The sequence below is a fragment of the Uranotaenia lowii genome, chromosome 3 (assembly GCF_029784155.1).
Source record: "Uranotaenia lowii strain MFRU-FL chromosome 3, ASM2978415v1, whole genome shotgun sequence".
Taxonomy (NCBI): domain Eukaryota; kingdom Metazoa; phylum Arthropoda; class Insecta; order Diptera; family Culicidae; genus Uranotaenia; species Uranotaenia lowii.
Window position 1 is genome coordinate 70,469,992 of NC_073693.1, and position 22,838 is coordinate 70,492,829.

A 22,838-nucleotide genomic window follows, 5' to 3' on the forward strand; every position below is an offset into this window, starting at 1 on the left:
TTAAAATTTGCGCTTAAGGTCATATTCAACCGAACAGCTTTGAGAAATCTACGTCAAAAGTAAGGAAAAAATTTCTTTTCATGATTGATGTACTTAAAAATTCAATTTCCCAGCTTAATTTTCAATGAAATTTTGAAAGTGAAGACTTGGAATTACGCATTGAAAATTAAGCTAAAGAAACTTTATTTATGTAACCGATTAAAAATCCGAATCTAATATTGCTAAAGAATAAACTACAACATGAATGTAAATGGAAAAAGATTTTATAAAATAAAATCTTTCTGTCTGTTCTAAGGTTGAATGTAATTATGTGGTATATGAATATTATATAAGTAGGTCAGAAGATTACCACTTACCCAAAGTAGACAAAAAACTGATGTATGTGGAATGGATGATAGCAATATATATGAGCAGCAGAGCAAATGTTATGAACAGATTCACATTTAAAATTAAGCGAAATAATTCCTCGGTTAACAACTCATGGCTTCGAATTACCCCTCTCGATGGTTAAAAAAGCATTTGAAAAACCTTCTCTTTAGAATAGTTTCTATTACTCAGTGTTTTTGAGATTCACAAAACACACCGATGAAGATTTTCTATGAGATAAAATAGCTGTGTTGAGCTGGAAATCTCGAAAACTGTCCCGATTCATCCCGTTTCACGGTAATCCTTCCTGGAATAATGATGAAAAAATGATAAAATATTTCGATGATATCAAATCTTGATTGACGTCGTTTGGAAAAGTTATAACGTAAGAGGAGACGATATATTTTTCTGAAAAAAAAATCAAATTGAAGTGAATATAGATGAAATCTTAAACCGGGAGGAAAAAAAATTGGAATCTGAGTTCTGATGCTTCGTATCTAGTTCTCAATTTGATAAGATTGTTTCAATATGAAAAAAAAACATGAAATCGTATCAGAAATGCTAACTTAAGTCGTTTGCAATGGTGTTACGAATCACAATTCCAACTGCATAGTGAAAAGATTGTAAATAATGTCGTCTGAAGCCAGTTTAAATCGGATATGATTGAAAGTCCGTCATGTTTGCAAATTTTAAAAAGATTTTGCTCCCACGCGGGCTTCGAGTGAGAAAATCATCGTCATGTTCTCTCTGCAATCAGCAGTGCATCCAGATTGCTAAGAATCAGATGGGTACTGAATAATATTGACCAATGGGAGAACTAGAAAATATGGTCGCTGGCAACAATTTGAAGAATATGAGAGCAAAATCTTGCGCTCTCTTGCACTCTTCTGATAGGCACGAATATGGTGTCAGATAATGTCAAATTGGTTAAGGAAATGAAATTTATGTATGTATATTGCCTCCACTTTGGTAGGTAAATGCTGTTTTTCAACTTTAATACGATCTTTCTATAATGTAAATGGAATGTTTGCTGGGAAAAGATTTTCGACTATTCATAACCTGAATCCCAGAAAAAATTATATCCCTTTAATTTAATCGTCAAAAAGGTGTACAAATTTGCTGTGATGTCTTTTATTCGAAAACCCAATAGATTTTCAGTTGAATGCTCTCCTGCAAAAATAAATTTGGAAATATGGGTTTGTATGCCTTAATGTTGAATGCCTTTTGTTAAAGCGTTACAGTGGTTAGATTTAAGGAAGAAAATTAAACTTACACTCCCTGTTTTACAAAAATTTATTGAAAATTATTTTTTATTTTACGAAATACTTTAAAAAATATATGAAAAGTTTCTCAAGCAACAAATTTCTTAAAAAGAAAAATGTAAATGGAATCGTTGAAAAATAAAAAAAAACTCGAACTGAATCCAGAACAACAAGAGCTTTCAGATATTCAACCGAAAAACTGTTTTTTTTTATTCAAAAATTAGTCTACGGATATTTTTTTTTGACAATTAATTAATAACTTGAAATGTTTCGTACTTTATTCAAATGTGTTTTTTGTGGTTTTCAAATTTTTCAATTTGTCAATTTAATTCTACTAATAAAAAGCTACAATTAGGCAAATTTTTACAACGATTCGCAATGGTTCTGATTACATTCCTTCCAAAACATCGGCTAATCCCTTGTTGTCCTCGATTGCCGTATGCGGTGTGTCCCTTCGCATGTTACCAGTTGTAAATCAACCGATATAGCCATAACAACAATAATAACAAAAATGACGTAAAGAGTGGCTTGTAAAATCTGTCAACGCGTTTCGCGCGAGAGGGGGATGAGTTGAAATTCAAAATTCAAACAAAACTGTCAACCCCTCGGTGCATTTTTTTTTTACTTCTCAATTTCGATGTTGATCCGCTACGGTTTTTCGGTCTCATGTGCCAAGCCAAGCCAAGAGCGCTGAAATTGCGCGTGTTCCAGCCAGTATTCGGAAGGACTCAATGAACGAATGAAATCAGAAAAAAAGGGAACAAGTAAATCGCCATAATAGGCATCGGACGCATGTGTACATTGTATTAAGTTTAATTGTAATGTGAAATTAATCGCTTTTAATATACTTATAATAAACATTTTTCACATCGAGCTGTCCTTTTCTGGTAGCTGGGTGGATTAAGAGAGTTTTTCGTTTTTTTTTTTCAACTCCGCTGGTGAAATGTGAGAACTTGATTTATTACCCAGGAGGGTTTCCCTTACCTGGTCTGATCCTAGACACAGATTGGGATTTTCGCCTGGAACGGTGGCTGGGAAAATTTGAATATCAATGCCACTTTGTGTCGGTTGGAAGTTTGGTCGAGTCGATTTGCATAAATTTTGAAACGATACAACTAATTAGCACTGTAGCAAATCGTTTTACTCTAATTTACAAAAAAGGATTACCATTTGTAAAAGAGATAAGCCGTTCTTGATTGCTGCAATGTTTTTGTGACGACGAAGTCGTGCAGCTGAACCGGGATCGGGTCAATCAAAATATTCATTCATAAATCGATTGCCGCCCCGAACGAAGCAATTGGACTGATTAAATGGCGCGAATTTTAATCGAATCAAATCATGCTCCCGGTTGATTGTGGGAAAACATGTAATTTTCCCATTTACAGGCGTTTTCCATTCATGTCGGTGATCCAATTGAATGAGCGACTTATTACATTCATTAGTGGTTCAATTGTTGATCTGCCGGCCCGGTGACGTGTGGCATACCGCAGGACTGATTTCAATTTACGTTGTAATGAGGGGACAAATAGTGGGAAAATTATCATGCGCTGAACTAATGGGATTGGTGTGCTCGAAAACCCCTGAAGTTAGACAATATAAGGGCGGAAAGGCGCTTCTCAAAATGAGTTGAAATAATTTCCTTAATTTTGTGACTTCAAAAAACTTGTTATTTTGGAGTGATGAGAATTTAAAAAAAATGTTTGACTAACCTGAACTCTCGCCTCGCTCAAATCCAACCGCATGGCCAGTTCTTCACGCGTAAAAACATCCGGATATTGCGTCTTTTCGAAGGCTCGTTCCAACTGATGCAATTGGAAGGTGGTGAACGTCGTCCGAGATCTGTTGAATTCAAAATGTTATAAGGTTTTTTTTAATATTGTACATATCTTTCGAAAGTAAAAAAAAATATTTTTTTTTAAGTCTTACCGTCGAATTTTCCTCGGCCGTCCCATATCGTTGGGATCCCCGTCCATTCCATCCAGATCGCCCATCATCGGCAGCTCATCGTCGTTGTCCACGTCGACGCCATTTTCATGCGATTCCACCGGCGAGTCTTCCCGCTTCAAGGAATTGGCATCCTGATCTGTTGAACAAACGGAAACGAAATCCCAGGAAAAAAATGTTAATAAAATAAAACCCAGCGTATAGATAAACGATCTAAAATAAAATTGAATCCTCTAAAAATCAAATAAAGAGCGGTTTGTTCGCCATAGGAAAAACTCGTCAAAAATTGACCGGGCTGCACTTCCTGGCAAATTTGATTCTCCGAACGAGTCGCGTAAATGTTGCGCTCTTTTTCTCTTTATTTTCATTGTGAGCTCATAGAGCTCACAATATTGAAGTGGACAGAGAACGTAGTTCAGGACGATTTTTGTTCCCCCACGTTTTTTTCCATGGTGCCGTGAAAAGCGATTTTCCGCGATTTTTTCCCAATTTTTTGCCAACTCGAGCTACAACCCGGTTAGCACTTGAAAACGTCAATTTTGCCATATGCATAGGAACGAGTAACGGGCGGGGATTTGCGAGCCATTGAAAGAGTTGAACGATAATTCCCGAAAAATTCACCTCTATGCGAGAAAAAAAACCCGAAACAATCCGGTCCACATTCATTCGTCATTCGTCATTCGCCATTCGTGATCCTCTTTTCGACGAAATTGAAACATATTTTGGACAAGAGCGCCAAGGCTTTGTCCAATTAAATAATCATCATTCGCGAATTGCCGGGATCCCTGGACGACGAGGAAGATAACGTTCGGCGTCCTTGTGCGTTTGATTGGGATTTTTTATCCCTTTCGATACGGACTACGTGGATTTTAGTGGATACTAAATCAATTAAAAATCGTAAAATTTTCGATTATAAAATTTCTGGAATCTTGTAAAAAATTCTTGATTCATTTCAGAGATTTAAAAATATTTATAAAATAAAATGGTATTTTCAATCAATGAACTTTCGGTTGAAATTGTTGAGCACTTAAACCCACTATTCCAACGCGGCGGATGTGCAATTGAATTTTGATTTTTCCGGACGGATTTGATTGAAATCGGCTTGGAAAGTAAAAAAAAAAATCTTCACAATATCTACACAAAAACTGCGTGTAGCAAGTTTTGCCAATCAGAGCAATAAGAGCGAGGCACTTTTTTCCGGAGAGAGAAAAAAGGAATTTGATATTTAAATGGCATTCGATTTGATTCGGAAAATTTGGAATGTGACCCGAACAAAAAATTGTCATTTTTAATTGAAGAAATTTCCAGTGATTGTATCTCTCGAATGGGTTTTCATCAGGTTGTTTATTTTTCAAGGATTCCTTGAAGAAATTTGGTTGGATTGTGCACATTTTCTATCTTTGATGAACTCATTCAAAATTTAATCATCTACTGTGAAAGTGCTATTTTCAACACATCCTTCGAAAGTTTAGATTTTACTCGTAACGGTTTAAGCGCCTTTGGGTATGCAAAATTCAAACATAAGAATGTAAAATTTCTGTTTTGATCATTTTATTTCGTCTTTTCACTTCTCAACATACATTGTTTTGTGAAATATATCTAAAAAGATCTAAAGCAGGTAAATTTTAACTTCGAGAAAGTAAAATTTATTAAAAATATTCGAAACGTGACATTTCAGATCATCGCTTCTAGAATCGAATATCATAATTATTTAGCATCAATATTAGAAAAATCTGTTTTTAATATGAAATGGAAAGCGCTCTTAACAAAAAAAAACTTTTAAATATTGAAGAAATTTCCAGTGATTATATCTCTCGACCGGATTTTCATCAGATTGATTATTTTTCCAAAATTCCTTGAAGAAAATTTGTGAAATTGTGAACATTTTCTATCGATGATGATATTTGGGAGGGTAAAATTTAATCGTAAGTGTCTAAGCGGCTTTGGGTAAGCAATATTGAAACATAAGAATGCCAGATTTTGGTTTTGATCATTTAATGTCGTTTATCCATCCTTCAAACACATTTTTTTGTGAAATAAATATTCAAAACATGACATTTCAGATAATCGTATCTCGAATTGAAATATCATAATTATTTAGCACCTATCATGAAAAAATCTGTTCTTAACTATGCAAAATATTTGAATGCCTTTTATGCACGAAAATTTCTAACCAAAATTTTATCCGCTCAGCAGGTGAAATTTTGCTGTATTTTTATTTGGATTCCGTTAAGTTGCGGGTCAGTTGGTGAATTCATAAAAAGTAGTTTACTGTAGACATCTCAAAAATCCACTGATACCTCACCTTGGTTGCGATTTGATGTCAGGTCCTTCGGGACTTGGTGGATTTTTTCATCACTCGAGTATCACGCCAACAATCAATGACGGGCTACTCAAATGTTAAAAAAAAATTGAAACTGGATTTTAAATTTTGACTGCTTTAACTGATAGCTAAAGATTATCACCAATTATTAAACATTCAATGTAAAATATTGACGAGCAAAGCTTCCTAGAGAAAGTTTCAACAAGAAATTGAAATGATCCAAAGTTTTTCGGTCAAGAAATGCCACATCTGGAAAGGAAGGCTTTTTCACTTGACTCTCAATCGTGACTAAAAAAAAAAAAATACGTTCTTCTTCTTTGCTAAACTAAAAAGTTCAAATTCAAAATCAAATTTAAATGGACGACTAAAACGAGTCCAGACACCAGAGTAATAATTTCGATTTAAAACAAACTCCAAAACCCCGAGATCTCATCTCAGCTTCACAATTCTATTTCAGTTTTTAAAAAAAATCTTACTTGTTGATAATAATTTAGTCTTGAATATTGAGTTCAACAAATTTAGACTAAGGTTTGCCAGATTACCCTGAATTTGCACAGATTTTTTTACTTAATTTTCAAAATCAAACAGATTGGAGTTCAAAAAATCACCCTCAATTCAAGTAACAGTCGTTAAAAAACATCGCAAAATCTAACAAAAGTTTTAATTCAGTCATTAGAAATGTGAATTTTGCGTCCCGAACATATGATTTTGACAAATTCTGTCAAATAAACTTGAACGATTTGTTGGAATTTAATGATTCTCAATTGACAGATATCTTTCGATAAAAAAAAACTATTTCCAAGTGTTCAAGTGTTCTTCTTGATTTTAATGGAAAAAAAAAATTTTTAGAAAATTTAAGAAAAAACAATAAAAAAAATATATGCCCGGATTTAGTCAAGTTGTAAGACAAAAAAGCCAGATTATGATTTATGGCTTAATTAGAAAGGATTTTCCATATTCGGAACTTGAAATCCAAATCATTTTAAAGATTTGTATTTGAAGTCTTATCCTCAATTATAATGCAGAGTAAAAGCATAAAAAAGTTTCATGATGGTTTTACGAAGGAATAATTTAAATAAATCTTATTGAAAACTATTACTTCAGAATTGAAATAAGGGATTTGTTCATAATACGTAAGAATATTTATCTGGAATTTATATTTAGTTTTTGATTTGAGGTTCAAAATTCAGAATTCAGTCTAGGAAACTGCAGTAGATCGTAGTTTTATAATTTTGACTCATGATTCAAAATTGAAATATTTTTGTTTAACCAGAGTAAGTTGGTGAAAATCACAAATATTAACTAAAATTTGGATCCATTTCCAAATATTTGTTCTCTTATATAATGTAGATTTCAATTTTTGAAACTTTATGCACAGAATTTTTAGTTTGAAAGACAAAATAATATGTATGATTTTTGTTGATATAAGAACTTGTTTTCAATCGTAATGAGAAATTCAGCTGGAAATATAATTGGTTTGTTGTTAAACATTATGTAAATTGCAGAATCTTCATAAAGAAATTCGAACAAAAATCTTAAATTTCAATCAAGTTTACAATAGTAGAAAATAAATGTTATTTTAACCGATACTTAATTTCTTGCTTTTATTTTTGAATATTTATACGTTTTTATTAATGCTAAAAGTGGTTACACTTGTGGTTAAAAAGTTGGTGATAGCTTCCTACTTACTAATTTAAGTAAAAACAAAAAGTTCAATTCAAGCCTTCAAAGTTTCTCATTAGTTTTTAAAACTTCATAAAAAAATTGGCAACTGAAGCAAGGACTTATTTTAGAAAGTTATTATTTAAATTATATAACTATTGACGTAAAAAACTTTTACGTTAAGTTTGCCAGATTTCCTGGAGAAAACCGGACTTTCTCGGTTGTTGTCAAAAAATTTGGGAAAGATCCGGCTTGTTTTTTCTATAAAAATCCCGGATTCATACACTTAATTTACAAAATTTAACGAAAAACTCTTATAAAGTTGTTATATGTATTTAGTTTTAACTTTTGCGTAGATAAGCTTTATTTATAGAAGATATTTGATCGAAATTGTCATGAACCATTTTTGGATGCCTGAAATACGATTTCAAATCCGCTGATGTGTATTGATGAAGAAAAAGTGTTTCAAGGGTTTCTCCTCCAAAATTTTGTAGAATAGTTCCTGAGTTTTGTCCAAATTTTCCCGAATGTTGCCCGGATTCATCCTAGTTTTGACTGACCAAGATGCCTGCGGGAAAAAAATTACCTGAATATAGTACCTACTCATTTTTCCCTTTTCTTCGTGTATGAATTGTTCAAGAAAAAAGGCTCCGGGAAAAAAAATTACAAAAATCCCTCCCATGAGCCGATTCTTCCTACGGCCCTGCAGTCAGTAAAACAGTATTTTGTTTAAAAAAAAATGACAGAAAAAGAAGAAAATGAATATAGATATGTTTTTCAAGTCAGAGCACGTTTGTAAAACTGTTAAGGTTAATGTAATAAATCTTTATTTGAAGTATTTAAATACAATATAACTCAATATATGAAAATCCAGGCTAGCGATATTGCTTTGAATGTTTCTCGAACTTATCACTCTTTAAAAAAAATGCCAGGCTCTAAAATCTTGATCTTAGTTTAGAAAACACACAAACTTGATAACTGGCAATCTGTCATTGCGATTTTGACTCCAAAATGGAAGATGATATTTTCACTCTTGAGATCATGTCAACTATAAGTTTCAACAATAAACATTTATGGATAAGAATTTCAGTGACATTTTTTTACAAAAAAAATCTAGAAAAAGCAAAAGATGGAGTTATCGCATTGAAATATCACGTCGACTTAAGTGATTGTATTTTTGGCAAAATAACGCTGAGATCAAGCGTTTCCATAAACAAATTTTGGAAAAGAAAAACTTAACACTAAATGTTAACATGATACTGAAACGTGCAAAATAATCTTTTGACTGTGAGTTGGTGACAAAAATAAATAAGGACCAGAAATGCGGTTTTTGTACATTTGCTAGAATAGGTTCAAAACTCTCCTCAAGCCTCAAGCCTTGTTGAGAAATCCCGTAAAGTAGACTAAATGTACCGAAATTTGGCATTGGTCTAGAAAGCAAATTAAACTCGTTCCAACGTTTTTATTTTTAGACCCATTCTTGTTTGCTCTTTTCATGTACAATTCTGTTTATAACAGCTCAAAAATTTGTTAACGAGTTTGTATGAATTCCGCAAATAAAAATAAAAAGATTTTTATGCAAAAAACGTTCAAATATCAGATTACGCTTCAAAACAGTAAAAAAATTAAAAACAAAACATCCTCAATATTTTCTAATTATTGTTTAAGCTTTTCTTAAAATGTTTTGAGTTTTTATATGCCAGAAATGACTTTATAAGTCCAAACCAGGGTTGCTAACATTATTATTTAAAAAATCAGGGACTGGTGAAATAAAAAAAAAAATACGTCAATGTTACGGAAATTTCGCTGTGTGAAATGGCGCAGACCGTGGCGTAGAGAATAGCCTTCCAGTCTTCTAAGCCAGCGGTCATGAGATCGAATCCCGGTCACGGCATACATAATACACTTTCTGTGGGTTGATTGTTTTAGCATTTGTAGGATGCTAGCCATCATGTTTTCGAAAGATGTACGCTTAGAGTTAAGAAAAAGGAACCTCTTCGAGGAAACATCAAGTTTCATTAAGATGTATGTGTTTGTGTCCGTTTTTTAAGTTCTTTTTTTTTTGTCGTCGATCCACATTTTCACTTCCGCTCTGGGATCTATGGCTGTTCCTTACTTCCCATTTTTCACCACATTCGCAAAATTCAGGCTTGTTTTCAAAAATCAGGGAAATTCAATGGCTAATCAAGTTGTCAGGTTGAGTCCCGCAAAATCAGGCAAACCCTGAGAAATCATTCGCATCTGCATTTGCATTTGCATTTGAAATTGCGAACTTTGCCCAAGGAATTGATGCACAATTTCATAAATATGTGCTGTTGCAAATCAAATACTGGTAAAAACAAACATATCAATTAAAATGAATAAATCCGAACGTAATTAGGAGGCATTAACCCAGAAATAACTTTTCCTCCTCGGCAAATTCACAGCAATAAACTTAACGAAAATTTCGTTAAAAATCAATCAACTCCCAAACTCAATCCCTCAACCCACGCTTTTCTTCCCAGATAAGAACCACCATTATGCCGGTGCGAATCAAAATATTTCCCGATAATTGGCAACCAATTTGGTGGCACAGTCGGAATTTTCTGGAACCGGATTCCACCCGGACGCGGAGTCGTTTGATCTCTTTTTTTTTTGTTTGATGATTTCCATCTCCGGCAGTACCCAAATAATGACAATAATGGGCGCCCCTCATTTCCACTTACTGGGTCCCCCATTATTGAATTGCCGCGACACCAAAGTTGACATACAGGAAATTTGTCAACAATCGAAATTTTTATTGAAACCGGATTTGCTGTCAGCAAATGTGCCGATGATGTAGGCCTATTTTTATCGTCATCGTGGGCCCAACCGACAACCGAAACGAAAACGTCTCCGAGTAGGGGGGGATGATTCCGTGCCCGAAACCGCAATCGCAGTGTGTTGGTGATGATCATCATCATCATTGTATTAAAAATTTGGTGCACAGCTTCCAACTGAGTCGAGTGGTAATTTGGTGGTTTGTTGGTCCCAAATTATGTGTCCTGGGGAGGTTTTTTCCCGGTAATAATACGAATATAATCTGTCGATGGAAGCTGTTTATTGCCAAATAAGCAAATCGAACATGAGCTTCCAGACATATGTAACCTTTAGACGATATCGATGGGTGGGAAGGCTTTTCTGTTGATGTGTTATTTTTGTTTTGTATCGATCAATTCGAGCCGGTTTTTTTTTTCGACAAAAATCGGAACCGATCTTGAAAATTATGAATAGGCTTAGTTATTACCTATTTCCAGCTTGAACAGCACGAAACAAATTATTTTCACCTGAATCAAGTTGTGAGTTATCACGGTCGCCATGTCTATTTAATTTCGTTATCAAAGAAGCCTCAGCAACATACGATTTGTCCCAAGAAATATTTTTCAATCCATTCAAAGTGGCCTCGTTCTCAGCTTAAAAACCTATATTATAAACCAAGCATTTGATATATATGCCTAGCTTGTTAAGCTTATTACGCTATTTTGGCCAACAAAGTTTTCACAAAAAATTCTGAAAAAGAAGTTTGGCATAAACCTTATGATTAGACGACATTCAAAGTAAAATGTTTAATAAAAAACTCGTGACTTCTGCAAATCAGTATCTTCTTCCAAATTGCTAGAACGGAGATTACTTAAAATTAGAATATTTACTAACGTATTCAACAGGTTTTGAATAATTTTGTCACTAAACTAAGGTTGTCAGATTGCCCGGTTTTATACGGGTTTGTCAGGATATTTAATGTAAAATTTGGGAACAGTCCGGCCCGGCCCGATTGCCCGGATTTCATTGAAAAATGCCCGGATTTTTTCGCGGTCTAATTAATTTAATTTGGCAAACCAAATTTAAAATAAACATATTGTGATGCATTTTTTTTTTTCAATTATGCCTAGAAAAACATAATTTTTTCTGCAAGTTTATGAAAATAATCATAAAAGGTTTTTCGGAGGCCTAAAATACGATTTGAAATCTGTCAATAAATTTTGAAGAAACATTTTTTTTCGTTTTTTTTCTGGATTCTTGTTGAGTAATTAATTGGTTTTGACAAAATTTGCCCGTATATTGCCCGGATTTATGAACGTCAATTTTTAAATCAAATTCCCGGATTTTGCCAGGTTTTTATAAAAAATTTCCCGGATACGTGCTTAAAAAATTCTGGCGACCTTACACTAAACAATCAAATTAAGGGTGAATTTTTCACAAGATAGTGTCGTATTAATTTGAAAACCTGAATAGGATTATTCTTTGATTCTCATATCACCATTTTGAATCATTGAATTTTTATTGCGTAGTTCAAAGTTCGACATATTATTTTTATTGTTGAAAAATCTGAAAACATGCTTGTAAAATTATTATTTTATCTGTGTTTTACTATTTTGATACTTTTGACTTTTGACTTTGTCAAAATTATTAATTCATAATTTGAAAACAATTCATTAAGATTTTTTTTCTCCAAAATTAGTAAACAATATATCAAAAATAACTTTTTCAAATCCGAATTCGAATAACGAGTTACTAACTAAAATTAAGCGGCATCCATTTATTATGGAACACTCTAAGGAGGGAAGGGGGTAAGCTCGAGCGTTACCGTTACGATGTTTTCCGTTTAAAAATTGATTTCTTCTGGCTGCTATTTTTATGTTACACCATCACAATTTTGCCACATGATGAACAGTTCAACGTCAGCTTACAACAAGATCGAAACTGGCTTGCATCAGTTATTCTTCCAAAGATTCTGGGACAAACTTCCTTGAAATCTAAACTGCATTTCCAAGAAGTAACCGTTAGAAAACAGAATATTAAGAGGTGCAGCATATTTTACATCACAAGTTATGCTTCTTGAGCATAAAACAGAAAATAAACAAAACTACCAGTAAACAAGCAGAAAGCAACAAGTAGTAAAGCGAGCAACAGTTATTTTTAAATTTACAAGAACATACGATTATCACCCTACTTAAAGTTGCACAAACTTTGTCTTTAATGAAAAATCATATGAAAACATTTAAAAATTTCTAGTTTTTGATATATTTGTGATGTCAAAACGTATAAAGCACTAATTGCAGTTAATTTCGATTTTTTTCGAATTAAATTTTACATTTCTTCTGTCGAAAATGTGTTTTAAGAAAATGCATTAGGGTGCTGCATACATTTAGGGGTAAAAAATACAGCAACAAAATTTACTAGCTGAAATCATAAAAAATAATGTTTGGATGGATGAAACTTTGAAATAAGCAAACGCGTGATGCAAAACAATCACAGACCAGCATAAGGAAAGGAGATTTATTAGGTGAATCTTTGATTAGCATTTTGATGCATTTTAGCAAGACTAGAAAATGAATTATAAAAATATTTATATAAAAAATTTTAGTCATTCTCCCAAAAAATATGTTTCCACCAATAGTGTTGGTATAGGATTATAAAAGCAATATAAAGTTTGTAGGTGATATCATTCAGCAAATCCGTCACACTTGATAAAGTTTATTACGCAATCGAAAAATTTGTAAATCTATTGCTCGGTTTTCTAAATTTTCTTTGAAAATTTTAAACTATAAAAAAATATCTCGCATTGTGAGAAACTATGTCATGGTTATTTTGTTATCCTTTAATGATAACTTTATTACATTAAATTTTTTTCAACGTTTTTAAATTTTAATTCTATAATAGGGAAAAATGGGGGAGGGGTATTTTTCAGCTATACGTTATTTTCATAGGGAGGTACGTCGCAGTTTTACAATTTGTGACATACGCGGGAGAGAGGGAAACTTTTTCGTTACAAAATTTACGGATGCCGCCTTATATCAAGAGGTTATTAACCTTCATCCGTCCCTGAAATGTTTACCCGTTACAGTCCCTCGAGTGTTAATTTGACACTCCTGACTAAAACCAATATATCCCTCGATTTTTACGAAATTTATAGTTTTGGAAATCTCGTAACTTAAATATGTTTCTCAGACAATATTCCGCTACCAACTTTCAGTTTTCCGTTATGCAAAGTCTAAGAAAAAATCCAAAAAAACATGCTTCGGAAAAAAAAACTGTAGATTAAAAAAAAATTCCATTAGTGTCAAAGAAAGCTGAAGTTAGGAGCTTAACGTTGCACATAAGGATATATTTTCTTGAAATTAATTAAGATCATGACCACGAAAAATGTGAAAAAAACTGTGTAAAACCGTACTTTTCAACCGTTCTTTGAACCGTAAAATTTGTTTAAGCCATAACAGATAAATTTTGAAAAGAGGATTGAAAAGTTGACGTAATTTGGCACAATTTTGCATTTTTAGATTTTTAAAATACAAAACCCAAAAACTTTGACGGATTTTCAAAGGTAGCTGTTTTTCGAACATTTTTTTTAACTTGCAATTTCTTAGATTTTTAGGATTTAAATTCAATTTTGCTCTGGATTTTGAGTAATTTGAAGGTAAATTCACCTTGAAGCTTTCTTTCTAATGAATATAATTTTTTTTGCGAAAATCTTGCGTGGATTAAGGATTAATAAATTTTTAACAAAAACTCAACGTAAAATAATAAATGTATCCAAACGCTGAAAGTCTGTAAACTAAATACAAAATAATAAGAATAACTATCATTTTGAGTTTAATCGTTAAAAACGAAATTTTGATTGAAGAATTTATTTTATAAAAAAAGCAACATCAAACAACTGTCGAAAGACAGAAGTTTGAAAAATAACATCCGGATTTTGTCGAAATTGCGCAAGTTTTTTCCCAGAATATTTCAATAAAATTAGAAATCTGACGTCCTAATTCTAATCTAAATTGTCCTGTCCGGATAGTATGATAAAACTGCTGAAATGCCGTACCTTAATACAACCAATGTAATTTTCAGAATCAAAGCTACGAGCTTGAAAAATTCAAAACAAGAGTAAAGTTTAATAAAATTTAAACGTATTGGTGACCAAAAACAATCAATTCTTTGGAATAGTCTTAAGTTCTGATGAGTTTTATTTTTTTTAACGAACTTGGAATCTAGATTGAAAAATAAAATATTGGTTCTATTCATTATTTACATCCAAAGCTGGTGTCGAAAACTCAATAATGAAATGTTCTTAAGATCTTTGATTTCGAGTTTTGTCTTAAACTCATTAAATTCGTCGTTTTGAATCTGATGTAATTTTTTTCTGCTCCTTCAAATGTGTTCTTGATATTTCTTCTCATATAAATGGGATTATATCAATTTGTTATATTTAAATTTAATTTTTATTATTGAAATTTTAGTAAGTCATCAATTTTAAAATTCTAGCGCTATTAAAATTTTTTTTATCATATTTATGTGCTCAAAATATTTTCTCAACATTTGAAGCCTAGTACCATGATATTTAAATTAATATTTTTATCAATTTTACAATTAAAACTTTAATCCATTTCATACTTCTGAGTTTGTTTTTTTTTTTAATCTAATCAGAACCGGTTAGTATTTTCTCAACTATTTTTACTTGATATTTTTGAAATTTCAAATGCAGATAAACCATTTATGAATGGCTTTGATAACATCTGGTCTGCAAATGAAAACAATACTAGCTTTGAAATATTAACGCTTGATTTATTCATAAAAAAACTGTCCTGTTTTTTTTTAAGCAAAGTGATCTGGGACCGCCCTTCTTTAATCTGTATATAAATTAACAAGTAATGGTTAAAAAGTGGCCATTTTTTTTTTGTTCACATTATAGTTGAAATTTGTTAGAATTTTATTAAACTTGGAAACTTAAGTCGAGGCATAAAAGCTTAAGAACAACTTTTATTCAAATTTATACTTTATTATACCAATGTGGGGTTAAAAATCACCATCCCAAATCCCAGTGTTTAAAAATGATTATTTTAAATTTAAAAATATGTGCCGTAATCCAGAGTAAGATTGATTACTTTTTTCATTTTTTTCAATTATTATTTTTTGTTAAGGGAAATGTAGCATGTTTCATGTTTTTAAAACAAGTACTGGACTCCTGTGAACGTAAAACATGGTTGCAGAAATTTAATAGAATACTTTGAATTTGATTTAAAAATTGATTTCGTCTCTGTTTAGAGTTTGATGCTTTGGGGTAACATTGATCAGTCTTTATTTTGACGATTTTAACGAGTTTTCTTGATCATAAAGGATACAAAACACCTTCATTATATTTACAAATGCTAGTTTATTAACTGCTAAGGCTGTTCGGAACATTTAGGATATTTTAATATCCTTAAAAATTTAAATAAAATAAACAGCAGTTAGAGCAAAACTCTTGATTGCCACTGCTTATAATCGCAAACGCTATATGTTAACAAATTTCGACCCAAGTATGAGAATTCTCGTGCTTTCATATCTGCGAATGAGCTACTCTTAGAGACATAACTCAAATGATACAAAATTGACCATGAATCTCAACAAAATTGAACACAATTGGGTGACTCAAAAATACTAAATTTTAAACTTTTGATGCAGTTAATTCTGAAATATAGAATGCTGAACTTCGGTGTTTCTTGGTTTAGATTCCTTGGCGGTCCAAAAAAAACATCATCGCGGTCCTTTATGTGTTAAGGCCGAACAACAATCAAAATCGAAAGATGGACTATGATGCTGCATAAATAAAGGGGCTAAATTTTTTATCATTACTAACAAAATCTTAACTACACAAACAAATAAAATTTTGCCTTAATTCAATTCCCTAGGTCCTCGCTCTATTCACCTTTAAATTTTTCCTTTAAACTTCACTAATTAGTAGGGTTTCCAGCCTTTTGTTCTACACTGGCTTACTCTTGGAAAATGTTCCTATTTTTTAAATATCAAAAATTTACCTCAAACTACAATGAAAACTAAACCATTTACAAAGAAAAGAAAATATATCCATCTGTTTGCTTCCAAACGATTTGATTTCATCAGGAAGAGTGTTTGTGAGCCTTCGAAAAAATAGATATTACAAGATTTTAAAATTACATTTTAACATACATTTTAAATTTTCAAAAACAAACCAAGTTTTCCCAATTTGAAACTCAACATAAAGGTTTTTAAACGTAGAAAAAAATTTCGAGATATTTCCACTTTAGACTAAGTTTTTGATGATTATGTGGAAAAATTTCATGTTGATCCCTGGTTTACGGTATTCCCTTGCAAGAAACGCAAAATAATGAAATTATAAGTCAGTGTTAAGAGCTAAAAATTTTGTTTTGAATATCATGAAATCTTATTTTGAAATAAATTCTAATCTTAAAGTTTTGAGACAATACATTTAAGCCTGAAATGTCAAGGTACGTTTTCAATTACTTTAAACATTTGCAACGACTGATTTCTCGACTATCAGCTGTCAACTGTTTTCAAGTGGATTCTCGTTCAGTAATCAAAGTTAATAAATATCACCCATACCCCCGATCAATAATATGTTAATCGCTTCCGCCAGGTGTATTTAATTGAATTATTCACACTAGCTCTCAACCCCCCTTTAATTCAATACAGTAACGAAGGGAAAAACATATGCGCACCCAATTAAATCCAACTGATAAGAGCACCACACCGCGTAGACGACTGACTTCCTCAAATAGACATCAATAAGCTATCGGCAGTTGATTTATTAGATTATCATTTCGTTGAAGGGCAAATGTGGGTAATTGAAAAAAAAAACTAGGAATCCATCCAGTTGGTTTGATTCCCACGGGTAATAAAAATACCATAAATTCTATGTCCTGTTATATGAAAAATTCCAGAAAAATTTAATATTGAAAATTAATCAAAAAACACTTACCATTGCTCTTCATCCCGATGCTATTATTGTTGTTGTTTGCGGTCCGGAAATGGTGCAAACCGTGATGTTGATGTGGCAAATGAAGTGGATGGTGATGATGATTGCCCAGAATTTGATCGATGCTGTAAACGGCTCGCGGTTTGGAAATTGCACTTTCCTGGGGGGATGCCGTCGGAGGAATCGGCGACCGAAGAAGGTGCTCCCCACCGGCCATCGCACTGGACATCATCTCGTGAGGGACCCACACTTTTTCTAAAGCACTTCCGGAAAACTGTATCCTTGATTTGTTGAGCACTGGTTAGTACGACTACTTTTTCCGATTTGTCACTCTGGAAGAATACGCTTATCACAACCCACACTGTTCAAATTTTGCAACAATTTCTTCATCTAAGGCTTTACGATAAATGCCATCCATTTAGTCACTTGCATTTTAGTTGCCCGAAAAACGTCAAAAATAAATCCTATCGCCTATAACGATATTAAACACACCGAAAATCCACCTACGCCTCCCTACGGTAGCCCAAAATACGCCTAGAAGTAGTCCCGACGAACCATTAACGACCAACGTCAACTGCGAACTGAATGAAGAAAGCCACAGCTCATCAAATAAATATTAAAAGTAATAAAAGAGGTCCCTTTTCCGAATGCACCGAAAGCCCATACTCCGTCACCCATACAAATGACACCGAGGCGACCCTTCCACTAATACAGCTCGATACCGAAAAAAGGGCAAAAGAAAACTCCCTTTCTGGCACCGGAGAAAAAGGTGCAAAGAGAAAAATAAGGGGTAGATTTTTTTCAGGATTCTTATCATCCACCGGCATCTTCCACTCCTAAGCTTGCACTTGAGAAGGATTCATCTCTTCGATGAAAATCCTCCCCATTCAAACGGTTTGTCAGAAGAGTGAAGCATCCTGGCGGTTCATCCACAAGTGGGAGAAACAGAAGGTGGTCTCGTTCTAACCCGCGGATGCTATGTTGACATGACAACATACCACGCAGCAGCATAAGTCGTTCATCCACTGACATCAAATGAACACCACAAAACAGTTCATTCGAATGTTGGGAAAACCCGTTCTCTCTTTCTAATCACCATAGCGAACGGTCATCCATTGATGGTGGTGGCATCAGGCAGGGTTCCCACCCCCTAACGCTTTTCGGTCGATGCCTCGATTTGGCTGGTAGTGGTGGTGGTGTTGATTCGATAGTTATTCACAAATTTGACAACCTCCCGACATCGGTAGCCACGGACGAACACGATATGGTACAAATGAGCAATGATTACTTGTGGAAATATCAATTAGCTTCCGGGGGACACACGCACGTTTAGTGGGACAGGCAAGACGAGATATTCGTTGGATCTTTCTGTGGGAATCAATTTCACCCATTAGGGAAAACCTAAAACAAATACCTAACCAATATGATTCATTACTTTGATAAACACGCCTTATCCCAACACACATGTCAGGAAACGATAAACCACCGAGTCGAAGTTCTAAAAGTTTTAAGACGATGACGTTTCAGAGAATTTTGATATATTCAGAATGTATGGTACTACCAAAGAAAATAAATTCTCAAATGTTCAATAACAGATGAACATTTTTCTTTTTCATTAATTCTAGAACCCAGATGTTGGGCAACAAGTTGAGAAAGTGGAGTGCTTCCAGTATCTTGGTAGCCAAATAACGCCTGATGGTGGTACCAGGAAAGACATCGAAACCCGTATCAGAAAGGCCCGATTTGCGTTTGCGAGTCTCCGAAACATCTGGCGTTCACGCCAGATCTCTCTACGAACTAAGATCCAAATCTTCAACTCAAACGTCAAATCCGTATTGCTGTACGGGTGCGAAACTTGGTGCACATATGCGGTGACGACGCGAAAACTGCAAGTATTTGTAAACCGCTGCCTGCGGAATATCATCCGCGCTTGGTGGCCTGGCAACTAGATATCGAATGAGGAACTAAAGAATGATACGGTCAAAATTTGGTCAAGGGAAAACGCGTGTAAATCGGTGAAATCGTTCATTTAAAAAATCGAATTAAATTTCTTTTTCAAGTTTAATTAGTATAAAACTCAGGAAAAACATTCAGTTAGGCTTCCGCTTTTCCAAATCCGAATTGCCAGGCCTTACGCTTAACCCCTGCCATCAGATTTTGTACAGCCACCTTCTTCGCCGCAGAAAGCCAGTTTACTTTGAACTGCTGCTCGTCCTTAACAGTTTTTTTTTGTCTTCTTTAGGTTCCGCTTTTCAATAGCCCAGTATTTCTCAATTGGGCGGAGCTCTGGCGTGTTGGAAGGGTTCTTGTCCTTGGGAACTGCACGTTGTTGGCGGCGTACCACTCTATGGCCTTTTTACCGTAATGGCAAGATGCCAAATCCAGCCATCCGGAACAACCGTGTTTCTTCAGAAAAGGCAGCAGACGTTTATGCAAACACTCTTTCACGTAAATTTCTTGGTTGACAGTCCCGTAAGCTATGAAAATGCTGCTTTTCAAGCCACAGGTACAGATGGCTTGCCAAACCAGATATTTCTTCGCGAACTTTGACAGTTTCATGTGCCTGAAAATATCTGCTACCTTTTCCCTTCCTTTTGCCGCATAAAACTCTTGTCCCGGAAGCTGATTGTGATCGGCTTTGACGTAGGTTTCGTCGTCCATTACCACGCAGTCAAACTTCGTCAGCATCGTCGTGTACATCCTCCGGGATCGCGCTTTGGCCGTCGTATTTTGTTTATCATCGCGATTTGGAGTCACTACCTTCTTGTAAGTCGATAGTCCGGCTCGTTTTTTGGCTCGATGCACGGTTGTAGACGATACACCCAGCTTATTTGCGGCATCTCGGAGAGAGAGGTTAGGGTTTCGCTTGAAACTACCGGCAACTCTCATTGTCGTCTCAGCGGCTTCCGGTTTTCGATTTCCCCCCGATCCAGACTTCCTGGCTGTCGACAAACGTTCCTCATACATTTTAATTACATTTGTAACGATTGATTTTGCCAGCTCTGAGTGCGAGAAGCTCGGATTTTCGCGATGCGCGAGAAAAATTTTGATACGTTGCTTTTCTTTCTTGGAAGGCATTTTGACAACTGAAGAGTGAATTCTAAAATCAAAATAGGAGCAACATTCAACACACACACACACACACACACACACACACACACACACACACACACACACACACACACACACACACACACACACACACACACACACACACACACACACACACACACACGCACACACACACGCACACACACACACACACACACACACACACACACACACACACACACACACACACACACACACACACACACATACACACACACACACACACACACACACACACACACACACACGCACGCACACACACACACACACACACACACACACACACACACACACACACACACACACACACACACACACACACACACACACACACACACACACACACACACACACACACACACACACACACACACACACACACACACACACACACACACACACACACACACACACACACACACACACACACACACACACACACACACACACACACACACACACACACACACACACACACACACACACACACACACACACACACACACACACACACACACACACACACACACGCACGCACACACACACGCACACACACACACACACACACACACACACACACACACACACACACACACACACACACACACACACACACACACACACACACACACACACACACACACACACACGCACACACACACACACACACACACACACACACACACACACACACACACACACACACACACACACACACACACACACACACACACACACACACACACACACACACACACACACACACACACACACACACACACACACACACCTTCAAAATGAGGGGTATTCAGGTTTTTTAAATGCAAAATTGAAAGAAATACGTCAAGTTGATATTGACCAAATTTTGACCGTATCACCCTTTAGGTTTACGATTGCATGTACGTACGTATATCATATTGTTGGATAGGAAAATATACTTTCTGCTAAGATCTAGAACCTGGTTGTTATGATAATATAGATCGTATTTCATGTTAAAAAAATCTTAATTTCGCGGCTGATCATGGTATCGTTGGTCATATCACGGATTTTTTGCGGATTGTCGTACACAAAGGTCGAGTTCATATGTACATAAATACGAGTCTCTCTTCTTGTCGTGATAAAATCATGCAATGCATTTGAATACGATAAAGAATATGCATGGGCCGCAAATTGTAGGTGCAGATAAACGAAAATGAGTTTAAATAACATTCTATACGATATAATCTGTAATATAAAATACGACTTCTGATTGACTGGGAGCATAATTTTGTTATGTACTTTAGGTCTTCCACGGATGCAATTTTGCGGGGGCTTGTTTAATTATGTAAGTACATTTTTCTAGACTAGTAAAATAAGAGAAGCATATGATGTGTACATAAGTCAACAATATATAGAATAACATGGTTACGCAAAACGACGACGATGACAGTTGGATTGGGATTTTTATCTCAACACAAAGCTGAGATATTTAGAGTGGCCCACGTTACCCAACTCTCCCCAACATTTTTGAGATAAGGAGGTTTGCAATCTCTTGAAAAGGATAACAAACTATCTAAAATATGTACAGTACCGTTCATAATTGTATAGAAATAGGAAGCAAGCGCACTGTCACTTCGACTTTGAACTTCCATAACTTTTTACTCTGATGATATTTTTAAATAAAATTTTTTGCGTTAGATAGATCAACTATCACACTATCATATCACAAAATTTGAGCTTTCTGGAGTTTATGTGGCCTGAGAAACAGTAATTTTACGAAAATCGGACTTTTTGGACTTTTTTTATTCAAACTGCAATATCCCTGGAACGCTACATTTTTTATTGAAATTTGGCACAATGATTGCTGAAATATGAAGCTAGCATGTCTGAAGTTTTCGAAAAGTTCTATCGATGAGATCAAAAGTTACGCGAGGTGCAATATTTCAGGCATGAACCTTGAAATGCGATTTCTATAGAATTTTGGACGATTTATGAGAACAATATTATTTCCTCCACCAATCAGACAAAAAATGTCTGGCAAAAGCAATGAAGAAAAGAAAAAATTGAATAAATGGTCCATTTGTGTTTTGAAATCAGAATCTCGCGATATTGTTGTGATTTTTCGGTTGAAATAGATTAACTGTTTGTTAAACAGAGAATATGATTTTCCTATGAAAACATTCGTCCAAAATTCTATAGAAATCGCAATTCAAGGTTCATGCCTGAAATACTGCACCTCGCGTAACTTTTGATCTCATCGATAGAACTTTTCGAAAAGACATGCTAGATTTATATTTCAACAATCACTGTGCAAAATTTCAATAAAAAATATTGAGTAGTTTCAGAGATATTGCAGTTTGAATGAGAAAAGTCCAAAAAGTCCGATTTTCGTAAAATTTCTGTTTCTCAGGCCACACAAACTCGAGAGAGCTCAAATTTTGTGTGATAA

At 34.5% G+C, this 22,838-nt stretch overlaps 1 protein-coding gene across 1 annotated transcript in view; it reads right to left on the minus strand.

Annotated features, from left to right (window-relative positions):
* LOC129755164 (retinal homeobox protein Rax) overlaps positions 1–17,890 on the minus strand; it is a 31,580-nt gene extending 13,690 nt beyond the window's left edge. Inside the window, exons 1-3 of the mRNA XM_055751522.1 lie at positions 17,303–17,890; positions 3,555–3,711; positions 3,338–3,467 (exon numbers count right to left, since the gene is read on the minus strand). Of these exons, the coding sequence (XP_055607497.1) occupies positions 3,338–3,467; positions 3,555–3,711; positions 17,303–17,531 (516 nt within the window). The 5' untranslated portion in view covers positions 17,532–17,890. The remainder of the gene's footprint in view (positions 1–3,337; positions 3,468–3,554; positions 3,712–17,302) is intronic.
* Positions 17,891–22,838: the final 4,948 nt, after the last annotated feature.